A 15,148-nucleotide genomic window follows, 5' to 3' on the forward strand; every position below is an offset into this window, starting at 1 on the left:
ATTTTTCATGTTTTTTTGTGTTTATGTAAATTGTAATGCTGCTAAAACATTTCATCTTCCAGTTGTCCGAGATAAATCGCCATCCATGGGTTACGGCTGGCGGCAAAGGGGAATTGGAGTTGGAGCTGCCGATGATGGAGGTGGTGCAAACGCATGTCATACCTTCCGCCTCAGCGGTGGATCCGGATGTCTTAAATGCGATTTGCTCGTTAGGGTGCTTTAAGGAAAAGGAAAAACTCATACAGGAGCTATTGAGTACGAAGTAAGTATTGTGCGTGTGGCCGGATCTGTGTTTTGGGGATTGACCTCAAGCGGCGATTAACGCGACTTGTGGTAGACGGTTAGGAGGCTTATGGCACCATGTCGCGTACATTGGATAGGTGCTTAGAAGTGCGTTCAATAATGAGCCTTAATTCAATATATTTGTGTACTATAGAATATTCATGCTGTTGGTTATATGACATGTCGCATTTGTGCTGGAAAGAGAGGACATTTTGACTGTAAAAATTATTCAGTGAAATATTCAAGTTGCCGTATGGTACTGGAGATTTCGATTCCGGAATATACTCGTATTTATTACAAATTAATTGAATTTTTATAGTTCGATTTATTCTAAACTAAATTCGAAGCAAATATAAAATTTAAATTAAACTCAGGAGTGAAAGAAAAGCTCGCACAAAAAAAATCGCGAATATACATAATTTTTCCTACTTACAGAATTAAACTCAGGAGTGTAAAAAAATTACTTTTTCCGACTTATAAAAACAAATTCATGAGTGAAAGAAAAACTGTCATGGCAAAAAAAGTGAAATGAGTTTAAGGTATTAGACTCGCAAGCCAAAAAAACGCTTATATAAATTCAGCTTATGTAGCCGGATGGGCGTCGTCCTTCGGCTCGCAAAAGCAAAACTCCGTTCCATCGTATACATATACAAGGGTCATTGGAATAGTCCGTGCAAAGTGAGAGAGATGTCACTACTGGCGTGTATCGAGGTTTAGTTAGTCCCATCTCTTCGAACAACATGAACGAAGTTTCAGCCAGATCGGTATATTTCTTAGTGTTTCACATTCGTTTGAATCGAGGAAATGAATAGAAATAGGTTTCCAACTCATTTCACATCCCCCTATTCTCCAGACTTGGCTCCCTCGAATCCTCGAATGCTGTTCATTCCCCAATTTGAAGAAATTCCTAGCGGGAAAACGCGCGGATTTTGCAAACGACTGTCGTATAACGTAAAATTTATGGTTCATTAAACTAAACTCACAAGAAGAAATTAAAAAAAAATACTCTGGCTTATAGAATTCCACTCATAAGTGGAAGAAAAGTCGTAAATCGTAAATGGTAAATCGAACAAAAAATTTCTCGTTTGTAGAATTCCACTTACGCGTGAAGGAAAAACTCAAGAGCGAAAAATTTATTAAGAGAATCCTAGTACAATTTCCGGTTTATAGAATCACTCTCGGGAGTGAATGAAAAACTCGCAGGCCAAGAATTGTAAATGCAACAAAAAATGTCTTGTTTTGCATAATTCCGCCTGCGAAGGAAAGAAAAACTCAGGATCGAGAAAGTGGCGAAGAGAATCCTAGTATAATATAATTTCTTGCTTATAGAATCAGCCTCAGTTGTGAAATATGAAATATGTAAAAACCAAAATTGTTAGATCGAAAACAAAGTGTTTAAAGAACTTTGCTTATGAGTGAAAGAAAAACTCGCGAGCCAAACGGTTGTAAATAGAACTCCAGCAGAATTTCTTGTTTACTAAATTAAACTTAATAGTGAAAGAAAAACTCAAGAACCAAAAAATGTCCAATCAAGCGAAGAATTTCTGGTTTATAGAGTTCAACACACGAACAAAACAAAAGTTGCGAATTAAACTCCTATACAATTTCTGGCTCATAGAATCGAACTCAGGTCCAAGGGAAAAACTCGTCAATGAAACAAAAAATGTCTTCTTTATAGAATTCCCCTTATGAGTGAAAGAATAACTCGAGAGCCAGACGGTGGTTACTAGAATTTTTGTACAATTTCTGGTTTAATGAATTAAACTTACGAAAGAAAAAACTGGATGAAAGAAGTATTCGCAAGCCAAAAAAATATGGAATCAAATATGGAGCAAGTATCAGGGTTATGGAGTTAAACTTGCGTGGAGAAAAATGCGCTAGCCGAAATTTTAAATATTACACCAAAGTACCATGAAAATAAATACGAGGGGTGCCTTGTATATGTCGGGATTTGTCAACCCTGGTGTTGCAATCTGGCAACTGACAGCTGTATCGCAAAGTTTGACATTTTTTGGCTTTTACGTACTCAGAACGTTTTGAAATGCCAGCGTTATTTGTGTTGTTTACAGTAACTTAAAAGATTCATCTCGGTCCAAAAATGAAATTAAATCGTGAACATTTTCGTGCGATTATTTTTTACAACTTTCGACGTGGATTAATCAGCAACATTGCATGGATGAACTTAATTCATTTTTTTGCGATGAAACTCCATCAAGGACCAGTGTTTATCGATGGTATGGTGAATTCAATCGTGGTCGTAGTTCACTCCAAGACGAATTTCGTGAAGGTCGTCCAAAATCAGTTGTTGTTCCGAAAACCATTGATGCTGTGCGCGAACTGATATTGCAAGATCGTCATGTGACCTATCGTGAGATTGAGACAATCTTAGGCATTAGTGGGACCAGCATACATTCAATATTGCATAAACATTTGACTGTCAAAAAAATTTGTTCGCGTTGGATCCCACACAATTTGTCAATCGCTCAAAAAAAGGCTTGTGTCGATTGGTCGAAGGAAATGCTCAAAAAATACGATCGCGGGGCTTCGAAACACGTCTATGACATCGTGACAGGTGATGAATCATGGATTTACGCGTATGAGCCCGAAAGTAAACAGCAGTCGACTGTATGGGTGTTTCAAGATGAGCCAAATCCAACAAAAGTTGAAGTTGTTCGCGCACGAAGCACTTCCAAGCAAATGGTCGCCTGTTTTTTCGGAAAAACTGGACATGTCGTAACCGTGCCACTAGAACAACGTAGAACAGTAAATTCTGAGTGGTACACAACCATTTGTTTGCCAGTTGTCTTCCAAGAAATTAGGAAAACCAATCGCCAAAGGCGGATCACTCTTCACCAGGACAATGCGAGCTCTCACACATTAGCTCAAACAACTGCATTTTTGAGCACCCAAATCATCGAATTAATGGGTCATCCGCCGTATAGTCCTGACTTGGCACCGAATGACTTCTTTTTATTCCCGTACGTAAAAAACAAACTGAGAGGTCAACGTTTTTCGACACCTGAAGAAGCGGTTGCGGCATTCAGAATGCATGTTTTGGAGGTACCTCATTCAGAGTGGCAAAAGTGATTCGACAATTGGTTCAAACGCATGCAAAAGTGTATAGATCTTCATGGAGAATATTTTGAAAAACAATAAAGTGATTTTCGATATTAAAATTTGTTTTTGTTCTCTAATCCCGACATATAAAAGGCACCCCTCGTATCGGTCACAATAACGCAATAATCTACCCTCTGCACACTAAATAGTAATAATTGATGTTCGTTCCCTACTTATTAATGAATTTACTCATAGATAATTTTACTGAAAATATGCGCCTTAATCATCGATCTCAGCATCAACTTATTAGCTGAAGAGCTTCAATTAGTGAGTTAATTACTGGGTCGTTGAGACAATGGAACCAAGCAATATCGCAGAATAAGCTGCAAAAACAAATTAGTTGAAAAAAATGCGTATTTTCCAAAAGATGCTCACTACGGACATACAAAATGCTAACTCATTCCATGTGCAATGAATGGGTAAAATGTGTGTTTGCAGAATCTGAAGTGAATTGCAACGATATCGAATGAGTTGATAGACAGGCGCGAGTAAGAAAGTTGCCTTGTATGAACTGATAATAAGATTTTGGTTGGACAAATATTAGGGTTGCCTCTGAAGTTTAGAGATAGACTAGGCACATACAAATAGATGTTTACAAATTGAATATGGCTTCTATGGTTTTCAAAATGTTGGTAAATACTCGTTTGTCTGTGCTTGAATCAATTTGCAATATTTAAGCATTTGTCATTTTATTCGTTGCGTGAGGAAGTCTTTTTAACTGCCAAACACTGATGCAGTATTGAATGTTTGTGAGTGAATCTCATACTCAAGTATGCACTTATTTCATTCACGATCCACGGTGTGCATCTTGTTTGGAGAATGACGATAGACACAGCGTTTTCTCTGCCGCTAAAGGCTAATACTAACTCCACAGCGTTTCCACGACAGTCGGTTCTACGTTACCGAAACGACCCGGATTTATATCCGGCCAAGGACTGTCACTCCAGCAGCATTCACCGTATGTAAGTATGGGGAATGTTTATGCTGCTACAACAACAACAACTAACTCCACAGCCGTGAAATTTCGCCAACAACATGCATTTGGCTTGCCGTGAAATATTGCTAGAAGCATTGATTGCCAATTGAGAAGAATCGTCTAGTAAATAGCCTTCCAATAACAGGTGTTATTTTAAATAGCCCACTATTTCGGTAGATGTCACTTTTGAAGCTGTCATTTTTTGATATTTGACAAGTAGAAACTACGCCATTAATAAAAATGTAACGTTACACGCTTAAACAACGCATTGAAATTATTAAAATTCACTGCTGGAGCAACAGTTACGGGGAATGGTTTGCGCTATCGAGAAATGATTAACGATTTTTTATAGCCGGAATTGGGTGGTATTGATCTGGACTACGTTTATTTGTTTATTTTCAACAAGACGGCGCTACGTGCCACACAAGCAACGTAACTATTGATCTTTTATCAAAATAACACCTCTTATTGGAAAACCCTTAATATGAGCATCGCCTCAGAAACAATTGGCACATTTTGGTGAAAAAGGGTTTTTTAAAAAGTTAATAAACATACATATATACTGACACAAAAATTATATAAAGGAGATTTACTTACACTCTTTGCGAAGACCTTTCTCTTAAAAATTCCATCTCTTCGAAGTATTCGAACTCAGGTATTTCACTCACAAACGAACTGTCAGTTTTCGCTCAATTTTAAGTGACATGTGAATTGTAAATAGTTGTGGAAAAAAGGTATTGCGCGGTTTTTTCACGGCGTGAACTGAGTGCTACTTGGCCGTGAGGTGTATAAGAAATTTCACGCATATTTCACGGCAATGTAATTTATATGGATTTTGACCACCATTTCAGGTGAAACGCGAACTTAGTACTATGCTTAAGATATCAAATTTTTTGGCCGGGTGTTTTAAGAATGGGCGAGCTGCGTTCTCCTCGTATCGACACACTGATAAGATTCTTGAAAAGATATGGAAACTTTACAGAGTAACATCGAAGACCATTCCCAAACGTCTACAGCTCGAAAATTTAGGGTATTTCCAGGAATTTTTTTTACAATAAAAAAATGAAAAACGATATTTACATTTTTTAGGCTTTTTATTTAACTTATTTTATATACAAAAATGAAAAAAAAAATTTTATTTTTTTAATTTCCTAATTTAAGAAATGACGCTGAAGTTGACCCTGCCGAAAAATTGGACCTGGACAGTGTTGTCCAGTTTGGCTCTTCTATTTATCTGAAACACCAAAACTAAAAAAATGATTAATCAGTATGACTGTAGCTATGTCCCCCTACTAGAATAATAAAAAATTGACAAAATGGCGCGGTGTTGAATTTGACACTCTAAAAACGGGTTTTTTCCAGTTTATTAATCAAAAAAATATGATATAATTGAAATATTAATATATTCTAGTACATATTATAATTAGATATTCACGTTATAACAAATTTTAAAATTTCAGACGATTCGGTTGAACAGTTTTTTTTTTTTGTTTTGTAAAAAATAGTTTTGAGATAATTGAGTTTAAAGTTTTGAGAGTGGCCACGTGACGAATCTGACTCTACCTGCTGAAACGACTGTAGAATCGAAAATACTGGAAATATCTTCCAAAAATTTGACAGAATATTCTTAAAATTATACCCTCGAAATATCAAAAGAAATCGATTGTTTTAAAATTCTGGACCACCGGGATCCCTTAGGTCCTCTTTTTGCCCCCAGCAGAATGCACAATAGTGCCTGAGTGCTTGGAAAAAATGTTCGCCCATCCATAACTGTGCCTTTTTTTCGGCATAGCAATCAGAGCCGTCTTCGATTTTTCCATTATTTCCTTTCAGCTGTTAAACTCGTTCCTCAAAAAACAAATCGCGGGGAGCTATATCAGGAGAATTCGATGGCTGCCACTTCCGTGGCAATAAATGACCGAGTAAGCGCGGAAAAGAAAGCATTACTTCCCACAGGAAAGTCTCGATTGCTATCAAAAGTTTAAATGATGCCCTTGCACGACCCAACTAACATACAGCAGCGAGGTATGGGTACTTAAAGCAACAAAAAACGACCAAGTACCGAGGTTTGAAAGAAAGATACTACGAAAAATATTTGGTCGCTTCTGCCGAGATGATGGAACATACCAGATAAGCTACAATCACTAACTCGGAGCATTAATTCAAAATAGAAACCCAATACTTTCTATAAAGATTTAACGCATCAGATGGCTGGCGCACATATACAGAATACGCAAATGGAGAGCTGCCAGTGTAGCGATCCATAGGCAACTGGTTGGACGGAGAGCTCCAGGGAGACCAAACAATCGCTGCATTATTAAGGTCTCAGCCGACTTGCGGACAATGGGGATTGCGAACTGGGAAAGCGTAACAGAGGATCGATCGGAGTAGAGAGCCGCAGTTGTGGAAGCAATGGTCTGTACAAATTGTAGTGCTATTGTTGATGATGGTCAATACTGTTGATATCCATACGAACCACGAATTTCGCATTCGTACTCATAAATCCACATTTCATCTGCAGTAATGATGCGTTTGATGAATATTGGATCGGAAGTCATATCTTTGGCGATATCCATGCAACACCCTTTTTTTTGCATCAAATGCAGCTTCATTGGGACCAACTTTGCAGCAACACAATACAACACAATACAAATTCATTTTTTCAAATTCAAACCTATTTTCAAAAATAAATAATAAATGGAAAACACGTACAGAGATCGATTTACTCAAGACGGCGGAACTTTTGCAAATCTTGAGGGATCAAATTTCTGTGGAATGTTAGTCCCAGATTTGGCTACCTAACAAAACAAATCGAACTCAATTCAAATGACTTACAGTGTTACCTGGCGGCTGTTCCGGAAACTTTTTGATCTAGAGAAATATGCGTAGCGACGCTTGGGTGGATTTGCAAATTTGTGTAATATACGAGTACGTAAGCCAGCGCTTACAGGTGTATTTTTATTCTAATGCCGTCCTGTCAGATACCCTTTGTGAAAAATGATTGCTTTACAATTTATTTACAAACTCGTCTTCAATTTGAGTCTAATTTATTTATTCTCCTTCCCTTTTAGTCACAACACCGAAAAAGTGATTTATTTTCTACTCTTGGATCGAAAACGAAGGCGTCCTGCCTTGGAAGATGATGATGAAATCGCTCAAAAATCTCGTAGTGAATTAGATGCAGTGGATCCGCCCAGAAAACGACTCGATACTTGTCGTATAAATGGTACGAATTCGCCCAGTTATGGGCAAATATCGGAAGGTTCGCCGCTAACACCACGACGGCAAGCATTCAAGTGAGTACTAAAGTTACAAGGTGGCTTAAATGTACGTATGTAGTAAGTTTTCATAGCTGCGTTTAAGCAAATTGTTGCAGTTGGCTTTGCGCAATTTTTTGCTGCTGATATATTAATTTTACCACTGTGATTTTATGTGCATACAGACCAACTCACTCAAATGTGATACTCAATCATTTTGAGCTTAAAATTATTTCATTACAACAAAATTTAAGATAATTTCAATATATTGACGAAATGTGCGTTCGCTGAAGTCAATTTACTAATCGGTTTTGGCCGTTTATCATGTTTTTCTTGCATGCTGCTGCTGCTGCTTCGTTACTCGCACTCAACTCATCCCCATACATACATTTGTACACTTACGTTTCGTATTATTTCATCCACAAATACACGACGTCCGTCATCGTCATTCGCTTGTGCGCTCATTTGTTGCAAATCCAACAAAATCCTATCGAACAAAACCAAATCAACCACAGCTTCCGGTCCTACAGCAGTTCGCGTAATCACCAGCGTCGATCACCCACTTCGGTTTCCTCGGTGCGTTCCTCGTCATATCACAGTCCCACACGCTGCAATTCGCCCATTAACTCGGCGCAACAACAAGTGAACGCAATCTCACGTCCATCCTCGCCTGCAGCCACATCCGCCGGACATTCGTCCCGTCACTCTACCTATTCGAGTGAATGCCGCGAGCGTTCCGGTTCGGTGCAACATCATCCGTCTGTAAGTCGTACACCCTCACACTCGTCACAAACAGGCGTCGAGGGTATTATTAGTGTGGGCAGTGGTAGTGGTGGCGATAGAGGTGATCGCGGTGGAGGAGCCATAGGAGGTGGTGGTGGTGGTGGAGGTGGCAGTGGGAACGATGTTGTTGCGGTGCGTGAAGCACGGGAAGTACGCGAACGCAGAGACTCACGTAACGAGCGTCAAGCGACGGTACAGGTCAGTTGTGTTGGTGTGCCCGGTAGTCCAGGTGGTGGCAGTTGCAGTGGTTCAGCAGTGCATCATCGTGCCAATTCCGGACCAACTATAGCGATTAGCATGTTTCATGACCCGGAGGCGAATAGCGGTAAGGAAGCAAAATTGAAGTTTAGTTAGAATGTCATTAGTTATAAATTTATATGACTTCAAATTTAACGGTGAGACCAGTGTGATGTGTAAATTTTTAATTCAAATTTTTTGACATCAAAGTTCGCTTGATTTTTTCAACAGAATTGTCACAGTCATTTCCTTTAAAAATAACAAAAATATGAAAATCCTTTTGCGTATTCTTAATACCACCATCCCGTTTCGTCTTCCAGTGATGAATCCTACTACATCGCCGCTCATGAACAATAGTTCGCCAGTAATGTCTGGTTCACCATGCAATGCGCCCGGCGGCCAACTTTGGAAGACACGTCTCACAAACATTAAAAATAGTTTTCTGGGCAGTCCACGTTTTCATCGAAGAAAGTTGCAAGGTAACGCCGTGACGGCGAGTAATCAAATTCTCGACTAACACCTGCCGCCTATTTTCTCATTTCAGTGTCCGCGGATGAGGTGCATTTAACGCCCGAATCGTCGCCGGAATTGACGAAACGTTCTTGGTTTGGTAATCTGATAACAACGGAAAAGGACGAAACCTTTACGATTTTAGTCAAAGGCAAACCGATAGCGACCGTTAAGGCGCATCTGATACATGCTTTCTTGTCGGTGCGTATAGAAGAACAATTTTTTTTTATTATTAAGTTGAAAACTTTCAAACAAACCATTTAATTTTGTTTCTCTGAACCCTACATCGCCCACTTTTAGATGGCCGAACTTTCGCATAGTGTCGTATCACCCACATCATTTCGTGTAGAATATAAACGCAATGGAAATGGGCCGGTCATGTTTCAAAGGCATGTAAAGTTTCAGGTAAAGAGCAAACTTCTTTTTTTATAAAGAGCCTTTCAAAGTAAATATTTATTTTTATATAAAAGATTCTCGGAGAGTCGTCCTAGATACTTAACGGTATTATTGTTTAGATCATTTGAGATTATTAAGCGCTAGGGAGAGCGTGAAACCTTAGATTGAGTGCGTACTAGAGCTCATTAAAGCTCGTTTATGAGTAGATTTATCGAGGTTATCAGCTTATAAGGTTAGTTAGCGTAAACCTGTGTGCTATGGCTAAACAGCTGTGGATAAAATTATTGAACCTACTGGCTCGGTGAGTCGCGGAGTCGCTCTTATGAGCAAAGCTTGGTGATGCGTTGTGTCATACCCAGTCCTCATGCTTATGCTAGGCACGCAGTGTACGTTTTAAGTTTTCTAATTCATAAGTCCTTTGAGAGGTGTAGGGGTCTGCTAGGCAAATTAAATCAAAAACAAAGATGTATACTTACGGGCGGCAGTGAAGGTTGGTTAAGCACAGCTTTATTTGGTTGTATGAATTGATGTCCAAAATATAGAGATATTTAGTTTTAAAAATTGTATCGAAAAAGTTTTTTTTTGCTCATATGCCCACTTTTTTTCCAATGTTAGTTCAAGAGACCGATTTTAAGTTTGCTTCTCAAAGGTGATAAATTTTTAAATTAAGATAAAACAATGAAAATTCAAATGGATTGGGCAATCTGTATTATTTTTAGAACCGTTCATGGCATTTATCTTCTAAAGAGAATCTCTTTAAAATGTAGTGCGCAACTATGCCGTAATTCGGTCATCCGTAAACAGCAATTTTGAATGACCCGCGACTCGCTGGAGGACTTCGGTCGATATTTCATAAATGACCTTAGTAATGTTGGCTTCCAATGACACAATCGAAGCTGGTTTATACACAAAGCATGTAGACTATAGCGGCGGCCGCCGTAGCCGAATGGGTTGGTGCGTGATTACCATTCGGAATTCTCAGAGAGGTCGTTGGTTTGAATCTCGGTGAAAGCAAAATTAATAAAAACATTTTTCTAATAGCGTTCGCCCCTCGGCAGGCAATGGCAAACCTCCGAGTGTATTTCTGCCATGAAAAAGCTCCTCATAAAAATATCTGCCGTTCGGAGTCGGCTTGAAACTGTAGGTCCCTCCATTTGTGGAACAACATCAAGACGCACACTACAAATAGGAGGAGGAGCTCGGCCAAACACCTAACAGAAGTGTACGCGCCAATTATTTATTTATTTTTTTTTTTTATGTACAAATAAAAGTGCAGAAGTGTGATTTCGCACAATCTCTGCGCCCAATTCACTGATCCAAGACGACAGATAAATCACTCACCGAAGCGACGACGTAGTAAATCCATTGTTTCCATTATTTCACGGGCTATGTGAACAGTAGCGCCATCTTGTTGGAACCAGATGTTGTGGAGAACATCGACTTAAATTTCCGGCATCAAAAAGTCACGACGCGATAGCATTCGCCATTCACCATTTACATTGGCGCCGGCCTCGTCCTTGAAGAAATATGGACCGCTGATTACTCCAGCCCATAGGCCGCACCAAACGGTTGTTTTCTATGGATATAATGGCTGTTCTTGAATGTCTTCAGGTTACCCTTCAGTTTAAATGCGGAAATTTCACTTATTGACGAAGCCACTAAGCCAAAAATGGTCCAGAGTTGAGTAGTAAGACTTTCCATGATGAAATGTCAATGAACACTGGACAAAATTATGTATTTAGCTTGACAGGAGTCACGCGTGATCTGTTAAAAAAAGCTTATTGGAAAAAGTACCTCCAATCTGATCACCCTTGAATTAAAAGGTATGTAAATTAATAGAAAATCATGAAAAAAAATGTTAACCAAGCCCTGACAGTTAAAACCATAGCAATATTCCTTAGTGTATAGGATGACTTTCCCAGCAACCTTATACCCAGGAACCCGGTATGTTTATCTATTTAATATTCTCTTCCTTCAGGTGGATATAAGCGCAATTTGTAAACAAGGCGACATCTCGGATATGCTGTTTGCACTGACATTTACCCTATTATCAGGTAAGGTAAAAATTTACACAAGCGATTTAAATGGCGTCCTTAAAGTGTACAAAGTTTTCCAAGATCATGGCTACTAGCGAAATATAAATAATTTCGGGAATTTATCAATAAAGCACAAGCAAATTAATTTACGAGCAACATGTTAAGAGGGTTGCCTTTTATATTTTGCGAATTTGCAACACTACGTGTGATGACCCCCAATTTGATATTTGTATCCAAAAGTTTAGTATGTTTTAGCATAAACTCTCATATAACGTTTTCGCTTACAAGTATTATTTGGTCCTTTCTCAGTGAGTTCAAAAATTCACCTCGGCCAAAAGATGGAACTAACTGGTGAATATTTCCGTGCATTGATTTATTAAGACTTTCGACGTGGACTAGCGAGGCAGGAGTGCACTGATCAACTTATTTCGAGCTTTGCCGTTAAAATGAAACACTTAGCCTGTGTGAAATGCTAGCAAAACGAATTCTAGGAGTTCCACGAGTTGCAATGGGAATCTCGTTGTTGGAAAGAATCGATGCTGTGCGCCAGTTCATAGCACCATGGGGCATATCACGTGATAGAGGCATCCTTGGGCATTAGCGGGACAAGCATATTTTCAATATTATATTAACATTTGGACGTCAGGAAGATTTTCTCTCGTTGGATAGTGCATAATTTGGAAATTGCCCAAAAAAGGACTCGTATCGATTGATGTAAAGAAATGTTAAAGAAATTCAGCCGCGGTAATTGAAATCACGTCAATAAAGTCGTAACAGTTGGAAAATTCTGGATCTATGAATATAAACTGGAAACAAAACAGCTGTCGATGGTATAGGTGTTCCAAGAGGAGCTTAATCCAATAAAAGTTGTTCGCGGAGGAAGTAACCCAAAGCAAATGGTCAACTGCTTTTTTTTTTGTAACGCCGCAACTGTGCCACTAACGAAATAATTTTTTTTCGGCGAATTTAGAAAAAATTGTGGAAAGCTTCTGCTACCTCGGCTGCACTATCACGACAGATGGCGGAGCTGATGAAGATGTCAACTGCAGGCTAAACAAAGCAAGGGCGGCGTTCGGGCGAATACAAATCTCCAGGCGCACTGTACTGTGAATATTCAGCTCACGTGTGGAATCAGTATTGTCGTACGGAAGTGAAATATGGCTGGTCTCGAACACCATCACACAGAGGCTACAATCTTTCCTCAACAAATACCTTCGCATTATCTATAGAATTTTCAGGCCGAATACTATCAGCAACAACGCGCTGTGGAGATCACGAATGAGGAACCCATCCTATGGCAAACCAAATGGAGAAAGTGGGAATGGATAGGTCACACCCCTAAAAAACCACCAGGTAGCAATATGAGAATGGCACTGAACTGGATCCCGCCAGGGAGCAGGGGCCGCGGTCGACCAAAAAACACTTGGGGAGGGTCGATACTGCGCGAACTAGCAGATGCCAACAACACATGGGACGGCGCAAAAATAATAGCCCGGAACCGTGTACGACGGAAGAGTTTTGTGGATACTATATTTTTCCGAGCGGAGTGAACAGGGATATAAAAAATAAGAAAAACCAATCGCCGAAGACGAATCTTCTTTCACAAAAACAATGTGAGCTCTCTAGTATCGGCTCACGCAAGAGAGTGTTTGAGCATTCAAAAGATCGAATTAATGGATCATCCACCTTGCACTTCTGATTTGGCACCTAATGATTTCTTTTTGTTTCTGAGCATAGATAACAAAATAAGAAGCCAACGTTTTTCAACGCCCAAACAAGCTGTTGAAGCCTTTAAACAACTTGTTGTGAGGTATCCACTTAGCAGTGGCAAAAGGGCTTTGAAAATTGGATCGAGTGAATGCGGAAGTGCATTGACTTACAAGAAGAAAATTTGAATAACAAGAAAGCCTCCTTTACTATTATTTTACTACGTTTTTAGTATTGGGCGCAAAATATAATATAAACGGAAATCCTCGTACAGTTAGGAAAAGGCTGGCAATTGGCATTTCATCGTTGGAAATATTAGCCGTTAGGATTGAAAAAACATTCAAGATTACCTGTGTTTTAACTGCAAAGCCAGGAGCTCAGAGGAGAAAGATATTTAAGCTTGAAAATTGACTTTGAAGTTCTCAAATTAATGAAATTTGTTGCGAAAACTGTGCCCATATGAGGGTAGCATGGGACTTCAATCGTTCTTCTAAATTTTCTCTAAATCGCAATTCTAAAGTTATGCGCATTTTCTGTAAAATTACTACTTCTGACTCAAACTGTAATTAGCATCGACTTTCCTAGGTACGAGGACTTGAGTTCCCCAAGAAAAAATGTGTGACAATCTTAGTAAACTTGATCCCTTTTGACTTGAACGAACATACCAAATAGGGGGATCCATTTTTGGGGGAATTTAGCTCACTACACTTTCTATAAGGAATAAAATGATTTCTTTAAGAGAAGTTAAAAATCACATGAACAAAGATTTTAATACAGTATAACTTCTATTACTCCTCGTGAATACGATTTTATATCTTTAATAATTCAATCCTCAATTGTGCATCCTGTACCTGATATTAAATAGCTATCTAATCAGCCTGCTTTTACTTATCCTTTCGTTTGTCAGGTAACATTCGTCGTTTCCGTCGCATCTGTGAACACATACAATCGCAAGTTTGTTCGAAACGTTTTCCCGGACCGAGTAGTCCACCCACAGTAGCTACCGTTACGCAAGCCGTATCAGAGAGTTCCTCATGCGGTTCGGTCTCCAGCGAACGTCTGTCCTATAAACGTCAAGTAAGTTAGCAGTGCTTTCCAATTTCAATTCTTTATAAAATATAAAAGAGAGTTTCTTTACTTCAACATTTCCTGTTTTTTATATATTCAGCAGATTGAGAATGAAATTGAAAATGACTCGATATTTGTTTTCAAATCGGGCAATGGCCGACGTGCATCAACCACAAACAATAACAATGCGCCGCCAGCTGACATTTTGCCCGGAAGTCCAATAGCAGTGCGCTCAAAGTAAGCAGTGTGATTTAGAAGAGACAGAAAGAGAGAGAGAGTGAGTGTGAAAGAGAAAAGAAAGAAATGGAATAATTGAAAATAAAAAACAAATGTTTGTTGCCTTTTCTTTCGGTTCTCTTGCTCTCTTGGCGCCTTATCACGTATGATATTTTTTTATATAAAATATTTACTTACTCTCTTCTCTTCACAGTTCCGAAACGGAACAGCATGAACGCAATCGTGATTTGCAGAGTGATCGTCAGGCGACAACAATGTCAGGGAGTGCAATAGCATGAGAATTATTTCTCTGATTTAGTTACATTTTTATATAAACGTAATTTTTTTCCAAAACCAACCAAAAAAGTAATAAAGCAAAGAAGAAAAAACGCAAATCTAACTACATATATCGAATTGCAGTCTTACAATTACTAGTTACTTAACAATAGTATCATTTAATAAATTAAAACATTTGAATAGACAGTAAATAGGGCTGAAATTGTGTAAAAAATGCTAAAATTGGCTGATTTTACTCGTAATAATGCTTTGATTTGTTTCATTGA

General features: G+C 38.8%; 1 protein-coding gene across 1 annotated transcript in view; it reads left to right on the forward strand.

Annotated features, from left to right (window-relative positions):
* LOC129241304 (serine/threonine-protein kinase BRSK2) overlaps positions 1-14,884 on the forward strand; it is a 64,242-nt gene extending 49,358 nt beyond the window's left edge. The window contains exons 6-15 of the mRNA XM_054877554.1: positions 63-262; positions 7,447-7,671; positions 8,148-8,740; positions 8,973-9,131; positions 9,197-9,363; positions 9,463-9,567; positions 11,537-11,612; positions 14,209-14,378; positions 14,470-14,606; positions 14,800-14,884. Coding sequence (XP_054733529.1) covers positions 63-262; positions 7,447-7,671; positions 8,148-8,740; positions 8,973-9,131; positions 9,197-9,363; positions 9,463-9,567; positions 11,537-11,612; positions 14,209-14,378; positions 14,470-14,606; positions 14,800-14,884 — 1,917 coding nt within the window. The remainder of the gene's footprint in view (positions 1-62; positions 263-7,446; positions 7,672-8,147; positions 8,741-8,972; positions 9,132-9,196; positions 9,364-9,462; positions 9,568-11,536; positions 11,613-14,208; positions 14,379-14,469; positions 14,607-14,799) is intronic.
* The last annotated feature ends 264 nt before the right edge of the window (positions 14,885-15,148 follow it).

This window comes from Anastrepha obliqua, chromosome 3 (genome assembly GCF_027943255.1).
Source record: "Anastrepha obliqua isolate idAnaObli1 chromosome 3, idAnaObli1_1.0, whole genome shotgun sequence".
Taxonomy (NCBI): Eukaryota; Metazoa; Arthropoda; class Insecta; order Diptera; family Tephritidae; genus Anastrepha; species Anastrepha obliqua.